The following is a 17056-nucleotide window of genomic DNA, read 5'->3' on the forward strand; positions in this document are numbered from 1 at the left end:
GGTTATATGTTTTTTTTATTTTGTTTTGTTGTTGAGTAGTGGAGTTCCTTATATGTTTTGGGTATTAATGGTTTGCAAATATTTTCTTCTATTTTATAGGTTACCTTTTCACTCTGTTTCCTTTCTGTGCAGAAGCTTTTTAGTTTGATGTAGTCCAACTTGTCTGTTGTATTCCTAACCATGAGGAACCAGTTCAAAATTACTATAGCTTCCGGTGGTGCCTGGGTGGCTCAGTCGTTAAGCGTCTGCCTTCGCTCGGGTCATGATCCCAGGGTCCTGGAATCGAGCCCCGCATCGGGCTCCCTGCTCCGCGGGAGGCCTGCTTCTCCCTCTGCTGCTCCCCTTGCTTGTGTTCCCTCTCTCCCTGCCTCTCTCTCTGTCAAAAAATAAATAAAATCTTAAAAAAAAAAATTACTATAGCTTCCTTTTTAAACCCTCTTACAATGAGTAGTGGTTTAAGGACAGCATAGCATGACTCTAGCCAGAACCCTAACAAGCGTTACGTGTATGTCAGGCAACCAACATGTGCCTGGCAAGAAAAATTCCTGTGTATCTCATCTGTAGTCAGGAAGATTCCAAGACCGTTGCTTCCCTGGGTTTTCTTTGCTGGCCTTGCCATTCTCTTTTTTCTGGAGGCAAAAATTCGGGTTTGACTTGCCTTGTCATTTCTTACTAGAGTAAGTCAATGGTTTGGAGCTCACTCAGTCATTCCGAAAGGCTTTTATTTTTTTATTTATTTATAAGATTTTTTATTTATTTATTTGAGAGAGAGAATGAGATAGAGCATGAGAGGGGGGAGGATCAGAGGGAGAAGCAGACTCCCCGCTGAGCCAGGAGCCCGATGCGGGGCTCGATCCTGGGACTCCAGGATCCTGACCTGAGCCGAAGGCAGTTGCTTAACCAACTGAGCCACCCAGGCGCCCCTCCAAAAGGCTTTTAAAACACCTTCTTTCCCTGTGGCTCCTGCTGCCAGTGCCAGGCAGGTTGAGCTGCTCACCACCTGCTGCTCGGCAAGTTCATTGCTGCGCATGAAGTAGGTGGCTCAGGTGGCAGGTGTTACCGTAGTACTAAACAGCACATGTTTTGTATAGGTTTCTTAAGAGGTATTTGTAGAAATTGCGTAGTTTTGTCTGCCTGTTACACTGGTTTGACTTAGAACTTTATTATTTCATGTGCATATAACTACTGGTGCATACAATTAATACAAGTGCTTAGAGTCATTTCTGTTTGGTTTTGATCTCCCGTTGGTTTTGTGATGTTTTTTTTTCCATATCCACAGCATCCTGTGAATTCTGATTGGCAGCTCCCTCCAAGACAGTGTCTCATCTTCAAATGCTAGGGTAACATTTTAGTTTGAATTCAGTGCTTGACAGGATAGCAGACAGTTCTCAAAGTTGATGAACAGGGTCTGAGAAATTTGGTGGTATTAGTTTCCCTGCAAGGTTTTGGTCAAAATGACCTCTCAAAGACAGGATTTCCTTAAAAATCTTGAGACCTCAAAAAAAAAAAAAAAAAAAAAAAATCCCTAACTATTCATCTCCCATTCCCGCCCCCCCCCCCCCCCCCAAATAGCCAGGTGCTCCAAAAATTGGACTCAGGGTTGTTATCTGCCTCTGGGAAACCATCTTTTGTGTCCAGGCATCCAGAGCCCCAAAGGTCTGCCTTGCCCAAAGTGGGAAGAAAGGTTCTTGGGACAGCCAGCATTTAGGTCCTGTACTTGAGTGGTCCCAGCATTAGTTCACAATCCCTCCATTCAGTACTTTATTCCCTTGGTTTTTCCTCTGGAATCTGAGAGCATTCTCTCCAAGATTTATGTCTCCGGGAAGTTGCCCTGAGTCACCAGAGAGACCGAATTGTTTCGGGACCTCATTAGACCTGCTCCCATTAATTTAAAGGAAGAGTGACACATATTCAGAATGACTTCATTGGGCAGAAAATGATCTCTAAATGTCTGATAGGGAGGTCAGTGAAAATGAGGGCGTCAGGACTCTTTGAATGCTGTCATCCATGAAAACAATGAGGAGATGGGCAAAATATGCCAGAGTCAACTGTTTCAGAATTCTAGAAATTAGCTTGTCTTGCAGCAATCTGGGGAGCATTTATTTAGGAAAAATGAGTGACTCTTGGTAGTAACAGCTGGCTTTGTGGCATTTCACTTGCCCTGTTCTCCCTCCCTCCCTCTCTAGGTCCACAGTAGCTCGAAAACCAGTAGCTCCGTAATCACAGTGCAAACCATCAGCCTGGCAGCCCGCAGAGGGGCAGAATGGAAATGAAGTTCTTTCCAAGCCTCTTTTCCTCCTCCTCCTCCTCGATGAAGCTATGATGTACTGTGTGGTTAGAGAACTAGCGAAGAAACCAGTTTGAAGCCTCTGTTAAGGGAACAGACACCATTAGCTGTTGACAGAACCTGGGATCACTCCAAACCTATTACGTGGGTCAGGAATGTGGCTCGTCTGCCTCAGTTATCCATAGGAGACTGGGAGAAATGAGTGCTGCCTCTCACTGGAGCCTTTTAAATACACCACAGTGAACCAGAGCGACAGTCTTCAATCTGGCTCTGCTCAAATAGACCGTTTTATGAGAAGTTTCCTAATAACTTCAGGAAGGAAGTACTGTAGCAATTGGTTTCACTGTGGATAACTCTGTAATGGTACATGTGCCAAATTTATTAGATTACCACGGAAGCACCCATACCTCCTGCTGAGTCACCCACTTAATCCCTTGTAAAGCTCAGGTCTTTGTGGAAAGTCTTTTCAAAGAGCTGAACTAGGATGATCGGTGCTTGTGAAAGGCGAACAGGGTTTAGCCTCAAGGCTGTGGCGGGAACCGGATGCAGGCTGCTCTATCCACCCTTTCAACTACGATCGAGTGAACCTTATTTACATGTGTCAACATGATGATGCAACAGCACCTGTGCATTTGGTTTCGATGACTAGTTTTGAACTGTTTGAGTTTTTAATTGGTCACTGATTATTACTGATTTTCCAACCCAACATTGAGGGAATCTGTAACTCATACTTTTTTTTTTTTTTAAGATTTTATTTATTTGAAAGAGAATGAGAGAGAGAGAGCACATGAGAGGGGGGAGGGTCAGAGGGAGAAGCAGACTCCCTGCTGAGCAGGGAGCCCGATGCGGGACTCGATCCTGGGACTCCAGGAGATCATGACCTGAGCCGAAGGCGGTCGCTTAACCAACTGAGCCACCCGGGCGCCCCTGTAACTCACGTTTGGTGGAGTTTTATGGCACTAATCACTTACCTTCATCCTTTGTCTGTGGAAACTGTTAATCATTGTATTCAGCCTCCTCCTTGATGTCCAGGTGGAGGTTTGCAGCACCAGGGAATGAGATTTTTTTCAAAGTCCAGTTTTTCCGATGATACTTGGTTCTTTTGTTACATGTGTTGTGGAATTGGGCCTCATGCCAGAAATGCTACATCTTGCTTTAGGAGGGTAGAGCAGGGCCAGCTTTCCGCATCAGAGGCCTTGTGGGAAGCCTTCTACAGGATGATTGAAGTGGAAAAGGCGTTCTGATCACACCCTTAGCTGGCCCTCTGTCTTTAGGGGAATCTAAGCCTAGACCGTCTACAAGTGTTTATTTTTATGCAGCTTTTTTTCTTTCTTTCTTTGGAAAGTAACACACATCCACACTTAAAATACAGACAAAAATGATGAATCCAAGGATCACAAGAGATGGGTAGGTTTTAAATCTGCATTGGTAATAGTTCATGTTCAGTTATCTTCATTGTCATGTCACCTTTATGAGACTCACCCCACAATTTGTCCATCCCTTTTAGATTGACTTCTTGAATCAGAACCCTATTTAAAAACACCTTTCATATGCCTAAAGACCATTTCCAGGAATAGGTCTGTATTAACTCAGTCGAACCTGGCTCGATTGAAGAAAGGTTCACTCCATGGGGATTTTAAGTATGATACTTCTTTGAGATGTGACTGTCATCACTCCACCATATTGTGCTGTGCAGGTGTGTGTCCTGCTGAGTTTATTTTGCACATGATCATGTGCATGCAGCAGAAGGAGGGGCTGGGGTTGGAGTGTGGGCAGAGCACATTTCATACAGGGGCTATCAATGTAGTTACCTCTTGCTTCCTAAAGTAAGCGATGAGTCCTTAAAGGCAGAAGCACCGTCTTTCGTTACCTTTTGTTTTTCCTTAACACTTAGTAGGTTTAGCGTAAACAGGAGATGTTTAATAAAACCAGCATTGGACCTTAAACATGAGTTTTAGTTTGATTTCCTATGGCTGGTGGAGAACATCAGAGGTAAGTACTTTTATTATTAAGTTTTTATTTAAATTCCAGTTAACACAGTGTAATATTCGTTTCAGGTGCACAGTATAGCGATTCAACACTTCCATACATCATCCAGTGCTCATCACAATGCAAGTGTACTCCTTAATCAAGTCCAGTGCTTTTAGATGGCTCACGTTGTCCAGGTGTCCTTGTTGTGGTTAAAGTGGATCCAGGAAATTGTTAGTCTTAACTCTGTTGGTATTTTAGGGTCAATTCAAAGGGATCTATTCAAACCAGCTACATAGGGACATGTTTTTTGGGTACTCCAATACATTAGAGCTGAATTTAAAACTATGCAAACAGAAAAAAAAGGTGGTAAGTTAATCAGGTGATAATTAAAGCAAATAAACCAAACATCTAATTAAATAGATTGTCAAATTCCACAATATGTGCTTGTTGAAGAGTAGATGAATGTACCTGCTAACTCATGGCACAGTCCCTAAAATCAAGCCAAAGAGATTTAATGTGATCCTAAATTAGGTCATCTGCAAATATTTGTATTTGCAGAGGTAAAGAGTTGTGACCTCTATCGGCTTGTATTTACTTAATGAGAGAAAATTCTCTTAGAATAAGAGTTCCAAAGTATGGAGCAAAATTTCCCATTAAATTTAAAAAAAACTTCACTTTTCTGATAAGTGATACAGGATAAATTAAAATTAAATTAATTAGATTAAAAATTAAATTATATTAAATTATTTAAATTACATTAAATTAAAAAAAACTTCACTTTTCTGATAAGTGATACAGGATAAAGATTTAAAAAGAAAACTGCTTACCTGGGTGGCTCAGTCGGTTAGGCTTTTAAGCATCTGACTCTTGCTTTCAGATCAGGTCATGATCTCAGGGTCATGGGATCGAGCCCGGCGTCGGGTTCTGTGCTCAGCGCAGAGTCTGCTTGTCCCTCTCCCCACCTCCCCCACCCTGTCTCTGTCACTCACCCAAAATGAATAAACAAAATATTAAAAAAAAAAAAAAACTGCTTACCGAGTGCATTGACCACGAAGTTCTGAAAAAATGCCTTAACCCCGCTTGGTGAAATAATTGGTGGGAGTGGGGGAATGGCACCTATCTAGACCCAGTGCTGTCAGGATGACGGAAATGAGCATTCGACAAAGAACTTGCCGGCGCAGATGGCTGTAGGCAGTAGCTTTTTCACATGATCACCTGACATATTGTCTGTGAGTTGCAACTTGTAAGAAGAAACTGCCCTGAATTCCAGTGAGGACACTTGTCTTTTACTTTTTACCTGCTGTGTGGCTGCAGTTTCTTTGGGCTTCCGTTTGCTGATCCATGGCAGGAAAGATTGGTAAAAATGATACCACGCGTCTCCTTTGGCTTTCGATGCTGACTTTTTGTTATTGGTTGTAGTGGTGTTTTTTAAAAGACATACTGTGATGCTATGATTTTCAATACAAGTTCAAATGCTGCCTTTAATTCTCCATTTTTGTATAAACCAAAAATGGGAGGAAAAACAAAATTTAGATTAAATGCTGTACACTTAGAGAAAAAGCTTATCTCTATTTTTTAAGCATAGAATATCAATAAAATATACTTTGTTTTTATTTGACATAAGTTTTAAGCTCCTTAAATACTGATAAGTGTTCATGTGCTGTTTTATATTAAATACATTTTAAATGTTGATCCAAAATGTATATTTGAGATCACCCACCTGCTACAGTAAGTAGAAACCTTTTGTGTTACTAATTAGAATGTCATAATTAATCCATTTTTGCTAGTTTCTACAAATAACGCAAGTAATGACCAAGACATTTTTGCTTTTCAGAGTCTTATTACAATCCTGAAGCTTAAGAACTGGATTATTAAGTGCAAGGAAGGAACCTGCTTATGTAACTTTACATCTCTTAGAAAACACCATTAATGTGTATGTTTGGTCTGTTTGGCAGAATCATTAAAATGTATATGGAAGGGATGCAGAAACGTGCAACTCTGTAGAACTGACCGATCCCTCTGCCGTCCAGAGTCACTTGCTTTGTTCAGTAGATCTGCAGTCATTGCTGCATGTAAATATAATTTAGCAATAAGGACAGTTGATTCCCTTGAAAATCACTTTTTTTCTTTTTTGAACTTAATCATAGATAACTTTGTTTTGCTCTGGTTAGCCACTGCTTTCGATTAAAAATGCCCTCTCTGTATCATCCGCTATAATATACTTAACAAGTGATGACGTTAAAGAAATGCAAAACAGGTTAGACTAAAGAAAGAGGTGGGGAAAGAATTTCTGATACAGACGAAGCAGCCCACAGACATTGGGGTCAGGCTGGCTGTGTGGTTATTGTTTGAAGAGGTACCAATCTCTGTGAGACCTCCATGTGGTGTGTTAGCAGACATGCTCAGGCTGGGGCTGTGGTGAAGCGACATGTTTTAGAGTTGTTCTAGATGTTGAAATTGTGCTTACTACCACCGAAATCGGAATTCATTTCCATAACTTTGTTTTTGCATTCAGAGCTGAATTAGGCCAACTTCCATTGCTGCAGTTTTATTTCCAAGTGTGAATAAGGCAGGAAGTCCTTGAATAATAATCCTCCTCCTCCTCCTCCTCCTTCTTTCTTCTTCTTCTTCTTGTTCTTCTTCTTCCTCTTCCTCTTCCTTTTCCTCTTCCTACTCCTCCTTTTCCTCTTCCCCCTCCTCCTCTTCCTCCTCCCCCTCCTCCTCTTCCTCCTCCTCCTCTTCCTCCTCCTCCTCCTCCTCCGTTATACTAAACTATTATTATAGAAGTAAGTTTTTCTAATTATAGGAAAATTAGAGATTACATGTGAGCAAAAAAGAAAAATCTACAACCACATCACCTGAGATTACTGTATAATTTATTGAATTTCTATCATGTTTTCTTGTAGCTATTTTTCCTTAATACGTGTGTCTGTGCATATTCATGTAAAACAGACATGGCATAAAGCAAAAAAATCGAGCATTCTCCTTGAGGCTAGCATAAGCAAATTTTATACATTCAGGTGTATGGAGGCAAGTGACATATTGAAGGGCTTTTCTCAAATCTATTTGGCTCATTCGTAGGCTTATGTGAAAAAATCATCTGTTTGATAGTTTTTGAATAGAAAATGAATTAAAAGGGCTGCTCAGCGGAACAGTTTCAGACAAACCTGTCAATTCAGTTTTCAACTCTTTGCACCTGTGGGGGCTTTTGAATGTGGTTAATATTAATCAGAACTTCCTTTAAATTCTTGAATTAGTTCAGGAAGAAGGAAGGCCTGTGGCTTATTTTGTGGATCATCTCTGATGCTATCAGAGAGTAGTTGACAATTTTTCAAATTGGCTTTTACTTCAGGCTTGGAGTTGCAGAGAGAACTGCCCTTGGAGGCACTCACTCACAGCTCACTTGGAAGCTCTTGGTGGTGGTGGTAGCTTGTCTCCTAGCACCATGTTGACCTTGCCACTTCCTTACTCTGAGAAATCTCCAGACGGGAGAACTAAGGCTTAGCAATGTGGGATCTCCGAATGAGTCTTAACATGGAAACCTCCTTACCCTGTGAAATACCAGCACATTTCCACCTCAGCTTCAGCTTTCACACCAGGCTTTACTTGAGGGATCAGGCTGAGGAGGCATTTGCATACTGTTAAGGTCTAATATCACAGGCTGATATCGAAGTTGCTAATGTATGGCCTTGCCTAGCCTTAAACTCCTAACAGGGACTCCTGAGAGCAGTAATGGGAAGGTGCAGTTAAACTGGGGTCAGATGATTCAAGGTCTACGTATAAATGAAGCTTCACCCTTTCTCGTTTGCAAATTCATTCTGCAAGCATGTTGTTTGCAGTCACCTCTGCAGATCTCCTGATTAGGAACCTTGGGGGTGTTGATGAATCTCACGTATAATCTGATGTGTTATGTGCTGTGAATGAACCTAAGTGCCATTGTCCGTAGTATCTGGTTTGACAAGATGATGACCAATACATAGAATCGTGTAGCCTTGACGTCTACGGAAATAGCTTCATGGTGATGGGTTTGATGGTGGTGGTTTCAAACTACAATCCTCATTAGGGGGCGCCTGGGTGGCTCAGTCGGTTAAGCGACTGCCTTCGGCTCAGGTCATGATCCCGGAGTCCCGGGATCGAGTCCCGCATCGGGCTCCCTGCTCGGCGGGGAGTCTGCTTCTCCCTCTGACCCTATCCCCTCTCATGCTGTTTCTCTCTCTCTGTCAAATAAATAAAAATAAACAAAATCTTTAAAAAAAAAAAAGAATCCTCATTAGGGGCAGGTAAAGATAGAGAACAGTTTCCATTTTTTTAAGTGCATGTGCCTGTGCTGAGAAGGTGATCTATAGTTTTATAGAAGTTTCCCTTTTTATTTGTAGATATAATACTTTGCCAAGCAGAAGAACCCTGAAAAATTCAAGATTAGTGAGTAAGAAAGATGACGTACATGTCTGTATCATGTGTTTACGTGCCATCATGAATTACCAGGTAGGTTTGTGTTCTGATTCTTTAAAAAAAAAAATTGTCAGATTCAGATCTTGTCCTCTTTGGTTTTGTTGTATTATTTCTATTTGAAGTAATACCAGGATTTAATGTGATTCTACTAAAAAAGAAAGGGTGTGGTTCATTTTAATGTTCAAGATTTAACTCAGTGCCTGTGTATTTTAATTAGCATTTATACTTCGTGATGTATTTAGAGGGAAGATGTTTTCCTCCTACAGGCATAAACTTGTTTAGGTTATTATTGGGTAAATGTGACCATTAAAGACAGAGTAAGCCATTGGTTGTGGGCGATAATGGAACGTTAGGAGTGAATAGACTCTCATATGGGTCAGTGGTTCTCAAAGGGTTATATGGTAAAAAGGTGGGAAGTTAGAATTACTGTCTGTTGGACTTAGTGGTTCTTTTTAAAAATTTTTAACAATTTTATTTCTTTATTTGAGAGAGAGAGTGCGTGCAGGAGCACAAACAGCGGGGGAGGGTCACAGGGAGAGGGAGAAGCAGACTCCCTGCTGTGGGCGGGGAGCTGGACTCAAGGCTCGATCCCAGGACCCCAAGATCATGACCTGAGCTGAAGGCAGACGCTTAACTGACTGAGCCACCCAGGCGCCCCTGGACTTAGTGGTTCTTAATCTTTATAAGAAGCACCTGGAGGATTCTTGTTCAAAGGGCAGATTCCTCCTCTAGGTGATTTTGATGCAGGTGATCCCCATCATAACAGGGAGCGAGCCAGCTTAATGGGTGGGTTGGATTAGCTCTAACAACAAAGTCGAAGTTGGAGCCTGGAGTATCTAGGGTGAACTGATAGGTTCCAAGTTAGATAAGTGGAACCAGGGTTTAAGAATCGGAAAAACCTAATTCAAATGAAAAATAGGGTTTGGTATCCATGGATAGGGATGCTGAAGGTGGGTCCAAGCAGAAGTGGAAAATAAATGCATAGGTAGAGAGGGTCAGTATTAGAATTCAAACTCAACAGAAGGGTGCTGAATTGAATTTGAGAAGGGGAATGTGCATTTTATGTCTTCTTTCGATCACTATTTTTTGAGCATTGCCAGACAGACCCTGTTCTAGGCAGAGGGAATACGGCATTAAATAAATAAATAAATGCCCCAGGGAACTTACTCTCTAATGAGGGGAAACAGATGATAAATAACTTGAGAAAACATACAGTGTTCCAGATGATAATGATGGGGAAATGAAACAAAAGCTAACACTTAGAAACAAAACAAAACAAAAACCAAAACCCAAAAAACAAAACTAGCACTTACAGAGTGCTTCCTAATAGGACCAACACTTTTAAGCCTATTCACTTAATTTAAAGCTCATAACAGTCCTGTGAGATTGGTAATTTACTCTCCCCATTTTTCTGATGAGGAAACTGAGACACAGAGAAGTTAAGTAATGTGCCCAGGAACATATATAGTCAGTAAGTGGTTTGAGTCAGACTTAAATCCAGGAAGACCAGCTCCAGAGAATTGTTACTAATACTGTAGAAAAACTACCCAAGAAATAGGTGTAGGAAGTGATGAAAATGTGTGTTCAGTTTTAAATAGGCCAGCCCCGGGAAGTGTTACGGAGAAGTAGCAATTTGTCATAGTAGCAATTTTAATGAGGGAACAAGGTAAGAGGTTCTAGGGAAAGAAGATTCTAGGTAGAAAAAGGGGCGAGTGCAAAGGCCCTGGGGCAGGAATAAGCCTGGTGTGCTTGAAGCACAGAAAGGAGGCCAGGTTGGCTGGATCGGAGTAAGTGAAAAGGGGAAGAGTAGGAGATGAAATCTGAAGTTCACACAGGGTCCTTACTGTGTAGGGCTTTCTAAGCCAGTGAAAGGAGTTTGGCTTTACTTGAGTGGAAAGCTATTGAACGGTTCAGAGGAGAAATGTGACATGATCTGACTCTTGATTTTAACATGACCATTCTAGCTTCTGTGTTTAGAATTGACCTTGAGGGGCAAAGGCAAAAGGAGGTAGACCACTTGGGAGGCTGCAGCATTGGTTTAGGTGAGTGTTGATGGTGGTATGGGGCCAGGAAAATAGGAGTAGAGATGATGAGAGGTGACCAGATTCTGGTTTACTTTGGACGGTAAAGGCAACGACACTGGGTATGTGGTTGAGGAGTGGAAGGTGGCCCTAAGGTGTTTGTCTTGGGCCCCCTTCAGATGGAGTTGCCATCTACTAAGATGGGAAAGGCTACATGATGAGCAGATTTGGGAGACAAGATTAGGAGCGAAGTTTTAGGGATGTTCCCTTTAAGATGTCTGTAGTCATCCAAATGGAGATCTTAAGTGAAGTGGTCGGATATGCCAATCTGGAATTCAGGGCAGAGGTCTAGGCTGGAGATGTAAATTTGGGAATTAAGAGATGGTGTAGAAAGCCAGGGGCATGCTCGAGAACAACAGGGGTAGATAGATAAGCAAAGAGGTCCAAAATAGGAACCTGGGTGCTCTGTTTAAATGTGGGAGCGCGGAGGAACAACTAGCTAGAAAGACTGAGAAGTAGCCAGGGAGGTAGGAGCCAAGTGCAGGCAGTGTTTCAAGGAGAACAGAGTGCTCAGCTGTGACTAGTGCTGCTGTTTAAGTCCTGTAAGACGACAAGTGAGAGTTGGCCATGGGCCTAGCAAAGTGTGGGTCATTGGCGATTTTGGCATGGACAGTTTCAGTGGAGAGGGTGGGGATGAAACGCCCCACTGAAGTGACTGCAAGAGACAGCAGGAGGAGGAGAGTCGGAGACCGGGAGTGCTTGGAGTTTTGCTGTAGAGGTTAGGGGAGGAGAAACAAGGTAGTAGCTGGACACGGGTTGAGGGTCAAGAGAGATTTTGCCGTTGTGGTTACTGTTTCAGTTGGGCACATTTGCATCGTGTTTTTATGCTAATAAATCAGAGAGGGAGAAATAATAATGAGGGATGGGAGAATTGCTGGAGCATAGGATATGTTCTTGGGCTGGTGAGGGGGAATGGGGTCAAAGACTCAAGTGGAGGGGTACCTGGGTGGCTCAGTCGTTAGGCGTATGCCTTCGGCTCGGGTCATGATCCCAGCGTCCTGGGATCAAGCCCCGTATCGGGCTCCCTGCTCCATGGGAAGCCTGCTTCTCCCTCTCCCACTCCCCCTGCTTGTGTTCCTTCTCTTGCTGTGTCTCTCTCTGTCAAATAAATAAATAAAATCTTAAAAAAAAAAAAAAAACCTCAAGTGGAGAGAATGGCCTTGGATTAGAACCCAGGAAAGTTCTTCAGGAAGAGGTGAGGACGAAAGCTGTGGATCTATGTGTGGATTGATGTGGGGGTGCGAGCTTTTAGAAGTTTTTTTTTTTTCTCCCTGTTTGCTTATATCTTCTCAAGGTAATTAGGAATAAGGTCATGAACTGAGAGTGAGCTTGGAGGAGAAGGAATAATTCCTCAAGTCAGCAGAATCAAGAGTGTTTCGGGAGCCTGTTGTTGAACTTGTTCTTCATTGAACTAACATGTCTCAGAGCAAGGCAGGTCTTCCTGGGCTTTGGTCCTGAGAGCCATTGCCCAGAGAGGGGACTAGAAGCAGTGGTTGTCAACCTGGGCTGCACAGTGAAGTCAGCTTAAACATTCAGATGCCAGGGTCCCATCCTTGAGATTTGAAGTAAATTGACCTGGGGTGTATCCCGGAAAATCAGTGTAGTGTTTTGTCTACTCTTCCACATGATTTTGATGAGCAGCCAGATTGAGAATCACTGGACTGGAGGCTTTTCACCATTTTAATGAAGAGAAACCCATAGTTCAGTCATCAAGAACGAGACTATGGTTCCTTGATGATAGCATGATTCCTAAAATTTTTCATAGAGAAATACGTTCAGGCACTAGAGACATAATGGCATTTATGATGGTATAAATTACACTAGGTAGAATCTTCGGGTTCTTTTTTTTCCCTTTAATCAGCATAGTCCCCTAAGTTGACTCCTAATGCTTTGTTTTTTTCTAGTATGGTTTCAACATGGTCATGTCTCATCCACATGCTGTCAATGAGATCGCACTGAGCTTGAACAACAAGAATCCAAGGTAAGCTTACCTTGTAATTTTTCAAGTGTAAATAAATCTAGGGAAATAAGAGAGCCAGTCAACACTTAGTCAAGTTAGAGTTCGGAAACTTGCAAGTGCACCTCTTTGAATTAAGGTTGCCAGTGGACTCCTTGGCTATGTAGAATTTTCTTCTCAGCTGAGTTACAGTTTTACATGTGGTGCAGTTGAGAGATTGGCGACAGCATTACCCCTTCACTGTTCTCTTCAAGCTTTCACTTCTTTTGAGGCCTGATTCTTGGCATCCTTGCAAATTTTACCAAATTGGGTAGAGAGCATGAGGTTGCCAGGTGGTTAGGACTGGGGCCAGGAGAGTCTTCATACAGACTTAGTGATACCACTTACCACTGAAAGCTAACTACAACTACTATCCTTTGTCCGCACTTCATTTGCAAACCTTTACATATGTCGTTGGTATGACCAAACAAAAAAAGAAAACAGAGAAAACTGTGCATGCCGATTGCTTCTTCTGTTCACTTGCCTGCAAAGGCCACTGCCATATTATTCACATCACAGATGATCTCTAGAAGCCGGTCTTCATCAGTTTGTTTTAGTTACTATAGTATGTTTTTCATTCTGGTGAGGGATTCTGCATTTCACACATCTTATTCCCTTTCACCGAATACCTCTGTAAACTGTGCATCTGAAAACTTGTTAATGCAACTAAAAAATCTGATCACAAATGAGATCCTTTCTGATACGGAATGAAATGAAAAATTTAAAGTCCTATTTAAATGTTGAATATTATTTCAAACTTCCTCTGATGATAGTTTTTGCAATTTTGCGATCACTTCCTTAGTTTACTAAAAAATCTGGTAGCCCTTCTTCGTCCCTGCCTTCCACTATAGGGAAGTTGTTACTCATTTTTCTTAAGATAATTGACATTGTGAATTATCAGGCCAGTCTTCGTGTAGAGGTTGGCAATAGCTTTTTTTCTAGGAAAAGAAAAGTACTGAAGTGATCTTATTATGAAAAAACAATGCTGTTCTTGATGTTGTATTTGAAAACTTAGACTGTATTGCTAAGGGTTTCCTTCTAAAAATATTTCAGATGGAGTTTTATTTTCTTTTCTCAAGTCAGAAAATATTCTTGTATTAGCACTGCTGTAATCCAGCCCCACTCAGATCTCCTGCATAGGAAGAAGTGGTGATGGAAACTTGCATTGTCATAGGGGATCTTTATGGCACCATGTGCAAATTGCAGAGTTGAATGTAGAGCATTAATTTCAGTAGATTTTGAACTTTTGGGGAAAATAATGAAACAGTGGGTTGTTTTCCTGAATATTCCCAAGTTCCCAGCTGTCCAGCTTATCAATAAAACTTTTTCAAACATATTGTACTGAATCACTCACTGGTAGAAATGAAAGACTAATCTTCCCAGAATTGATTTTCATTAGTGAGTAATTTATAATTTGGGGAGTGGGAAACTTGCCTTCCAAATTTGCTCCCTTGGATAAATTGCATACATAGATGTTAGTAAAGGTGTATTTATACTTTCATATAAATATACCTTAGTAAAAGTGTAAAAAACATACACGAGCAAATATTTTATTATCATAGCCATCTTGGAAGGAGGGAGCTGCTGACTCATCATGTTACTTTCACTGATTTTTTTTTTTTGCTTGTTTCTTCTTGTTTCGACAGGACAAAAGCCCTTGTCTTAGAACTGTTGGCAGCAGTTTGTCTTGTCAGAGGCGGGCATGAGATCATTTTATCAGCATTTGACAACTTTAAGGAGGTAGGATCCTTTCTAGATTGCTCACACAAACCTATTTGGAAGTCTTTGAACAAAATGATTTACCTCTTCTGTGTGCGTTTTATCATTGGGATATAATTGACATTAGTTTCAGGTGTACAACATAAGGACTCAGTATTTGTATGTCTTATGAAATGATCACCACAATAAGTTTAGTTGACACCTATGGTTTACCTTTTTATGTATTCTGGGGCCTCAGGGGTATAATATATAATTTTCTAAGACGTCACTGAGGGAGAAGTAATGAACTTAGTCTAAATATCTTAAATGGACACATTAAGCTTTCTTTGGTGTCTCATTTCCCAGAAAAGTTAACTATTTGCAGGATCCATTTTCCTTTGGAGACCAGGGAATTGCCAGTTTGAGAAAATGTTTTGTTAAATGTCTGAGGTTTTCATTATGGTTATACTTGAGCATCCTCCATGTACATTTTATGAACTCTTTGATCAGAGTTACTTCCCCCAAATCATATGTATTATCATTGCTGTGCTGGATGACACACACACACCCCCACACCTCCACACACACCCCCACCCCCCCAAATAAATAGAGACACTGATTTGAGCAGTTTGTAATCTTAACCAGGTGATCCTGTCCTAGACACACCATTAACCAGTGGACATGTGTGGTTGAAAATGAAAACTTAAATGACTGCGGAGGAAGAAAGAATTACACACAGATAATATGATACCAAGGATGGTGGCCCAAAGTATCAAGACATCACAATTGAAGTAATCACTCATTTCCCTTAGTGGTAGCGTGCGGGGTTACATGGCCATGAAGAGTGCCTGTGTACCTCCCGACTATGGGCCTAACAGCTGAGGCTACTTTGAGGTGGGATATCATAAAAGTAAGTAAAGGCACTTGGAGCTCAGGCTTCCGTAGGGCCTTCAGCCAGGTTGTGCCTTCTCCTGGTGATCCCATTTGATTTCACATGCTTCTGGATTCAAATCCAGATCTCAACGGGACTTCCAGACTCTCTCTCATCTTTCCTGGGAGCCTCTGGAGTAAGAACCCAGCTAGTATTTGTCGAAGACCTACTCTAGGGCAGGTGCTGTGCCAAGTACACCCATGAAATCGTGTGGTTCTGTGAGAATATGTGAGACAAGTATTAATGTCTACATGTTCTAGAAGAATAAACTGAAATTCCAAATACCTGGCTGGCCCATGGTCCCATAGCCAGGTAAGTGGCAGAGCGAGGACCCGGATTTGGTGCTCCTGATCCTGAACTCCTGTTTTAGGTGGCATTTGGGCCCAGCTGTGTGTGAAACTCTTGGGGAAATATTGAATTAGACAGGACCTCAGAGCCATTTCCCCCACCCTACCCACTTCATTGGACTTACTACCCCAGGCGCCAGAGGTACTAGTGAGAGACCCGTGATCGCATATGTGGGCTAGAAAGCTTCAAAGATGTCAACAGGGAAGACAGTCCTCCTGCCCTTTTATTTTATGGTTTCCCTCCCTTCAGTCACTGCTTTAAGATTTTGACATTATCCATTTTGTTAATGCTGACCATGGACAAAATCAAATATTGTCTTTTTACCTATTCAGCCTCAGTGATAGTGAAAAAATATCCAGGTTCCAAGAATATGAGGTATAATAGTGCATCTTTAAATCATACTTTGGCTTCAAAAAATAATAGAGGCTTTAGAGAAAAGAAATGTATGAATGCTTGTCTGTGAATGTTTTTATATGTCATATATTAGTACGTAAAATTTGTATTTACAAGTAAGGAGATCTATGGGTAGATGGGTCTAATAGGAAAATGAAACAGCATGCGAGGCTAATATAACTTCCCAGTCTTTATCATTTGATCACATTTGGACATATCCCACATCTAATACCTTCCACATTGGAAGCACTTACTATACAGCTATCAGTGACCCTTGTTATAACATAAGCAATATCACAACAAGCATCTGATTATATTGTGGGTCAAATTATGTCCTCATTATAATTGTGTACAATCAGTAATCATTAAAACCAGTCATTCATGAGATGGATGTTAATTTTGTTTCCTTTTAGGTAAAATAGAGTGCCTTTCTTATGCACGATAATACTTGCAGAATTGAGTTTCAGCGGCCTGGTATCAGAATTGTATACGGTTTAGCCATTTAGTTGAAAAAAAAAAAAAAAACTTACTAAATCTAATGGCTAAGTAGCAATGCAAACTAAATTAATTTTGACTTTGAATTTTAAAAGCTTTAACCAAAATCTGCCTCATTTCTGTAATAACTGAAGAGTGATGGTGTTTAAGATCAGATTCTCCTTACACAGACACTGGCATCTTAGAAAAACAAAGCCACGTGGGAGAAGGGACAAGAGGGGGTTCTGTGTGTGTTCTTGGCGTGCATTGACCTTGAGGTGTGGAATCCATGTAGACAGACCAAACAGAGGAATTACCCTAATAGCCATGTGAATGAAGACAGGGCAGGAGCATGCCCCTGAGAAACTTGATTCTTATGGATAGGTTAAAAGGGCATTAACCCATTTATCTGTTCAATTTTAGGG

At 41.3% G+C, this 17056-nt stretch overlaps 1 protein-coding gene across 9 annotated transcripts in view; it reads left to right on the forward strand.

The window, feature by feature from the left end:
* FMNL2 (formin like 2) overlaps positions 1-17056 on the forward strand; it is a 307166-nt gene that overhangs the window by 230081 nt on the left and 60029 nt on the right. For all 9 annotated transcript variants that reach the window (XM_045868856.3, XM_045868857.3, XM_045868855.3 and 6 more), the window contains 3 exons: positions 8635-8743; positions 12696-12772; positions 14434-14527. In XM_045868856.3, coding sequence (XP_045724812.1) covers positions 8635-8743; positions 12696-12772; positions 14434-14527 — 280 coding nt within the window. The remainder of the gene's footprint in view (positions 1-8634; positions 8744-12695; positions 12773-14433; positions 14528-17056) is intronic.

Source organism: Mirounga angustirostris, unplaced genomic scaffold (genome assembly GCF_029215605.1).
Source record: "Mirounga angustirostris isolate CCGP_5_RB_7025 unplaced genomic scaffold, mMirAng1.0.hap1 SCAF_3, whole genome shotgun sequence".
Classification (NCBI taxonomy): domain Eukaryota; kingdom Metazoa; phylum Chordata; class Mammalia; order Carnivora; family Phocidae; genus Mirounga; species Mirounga angustirostris.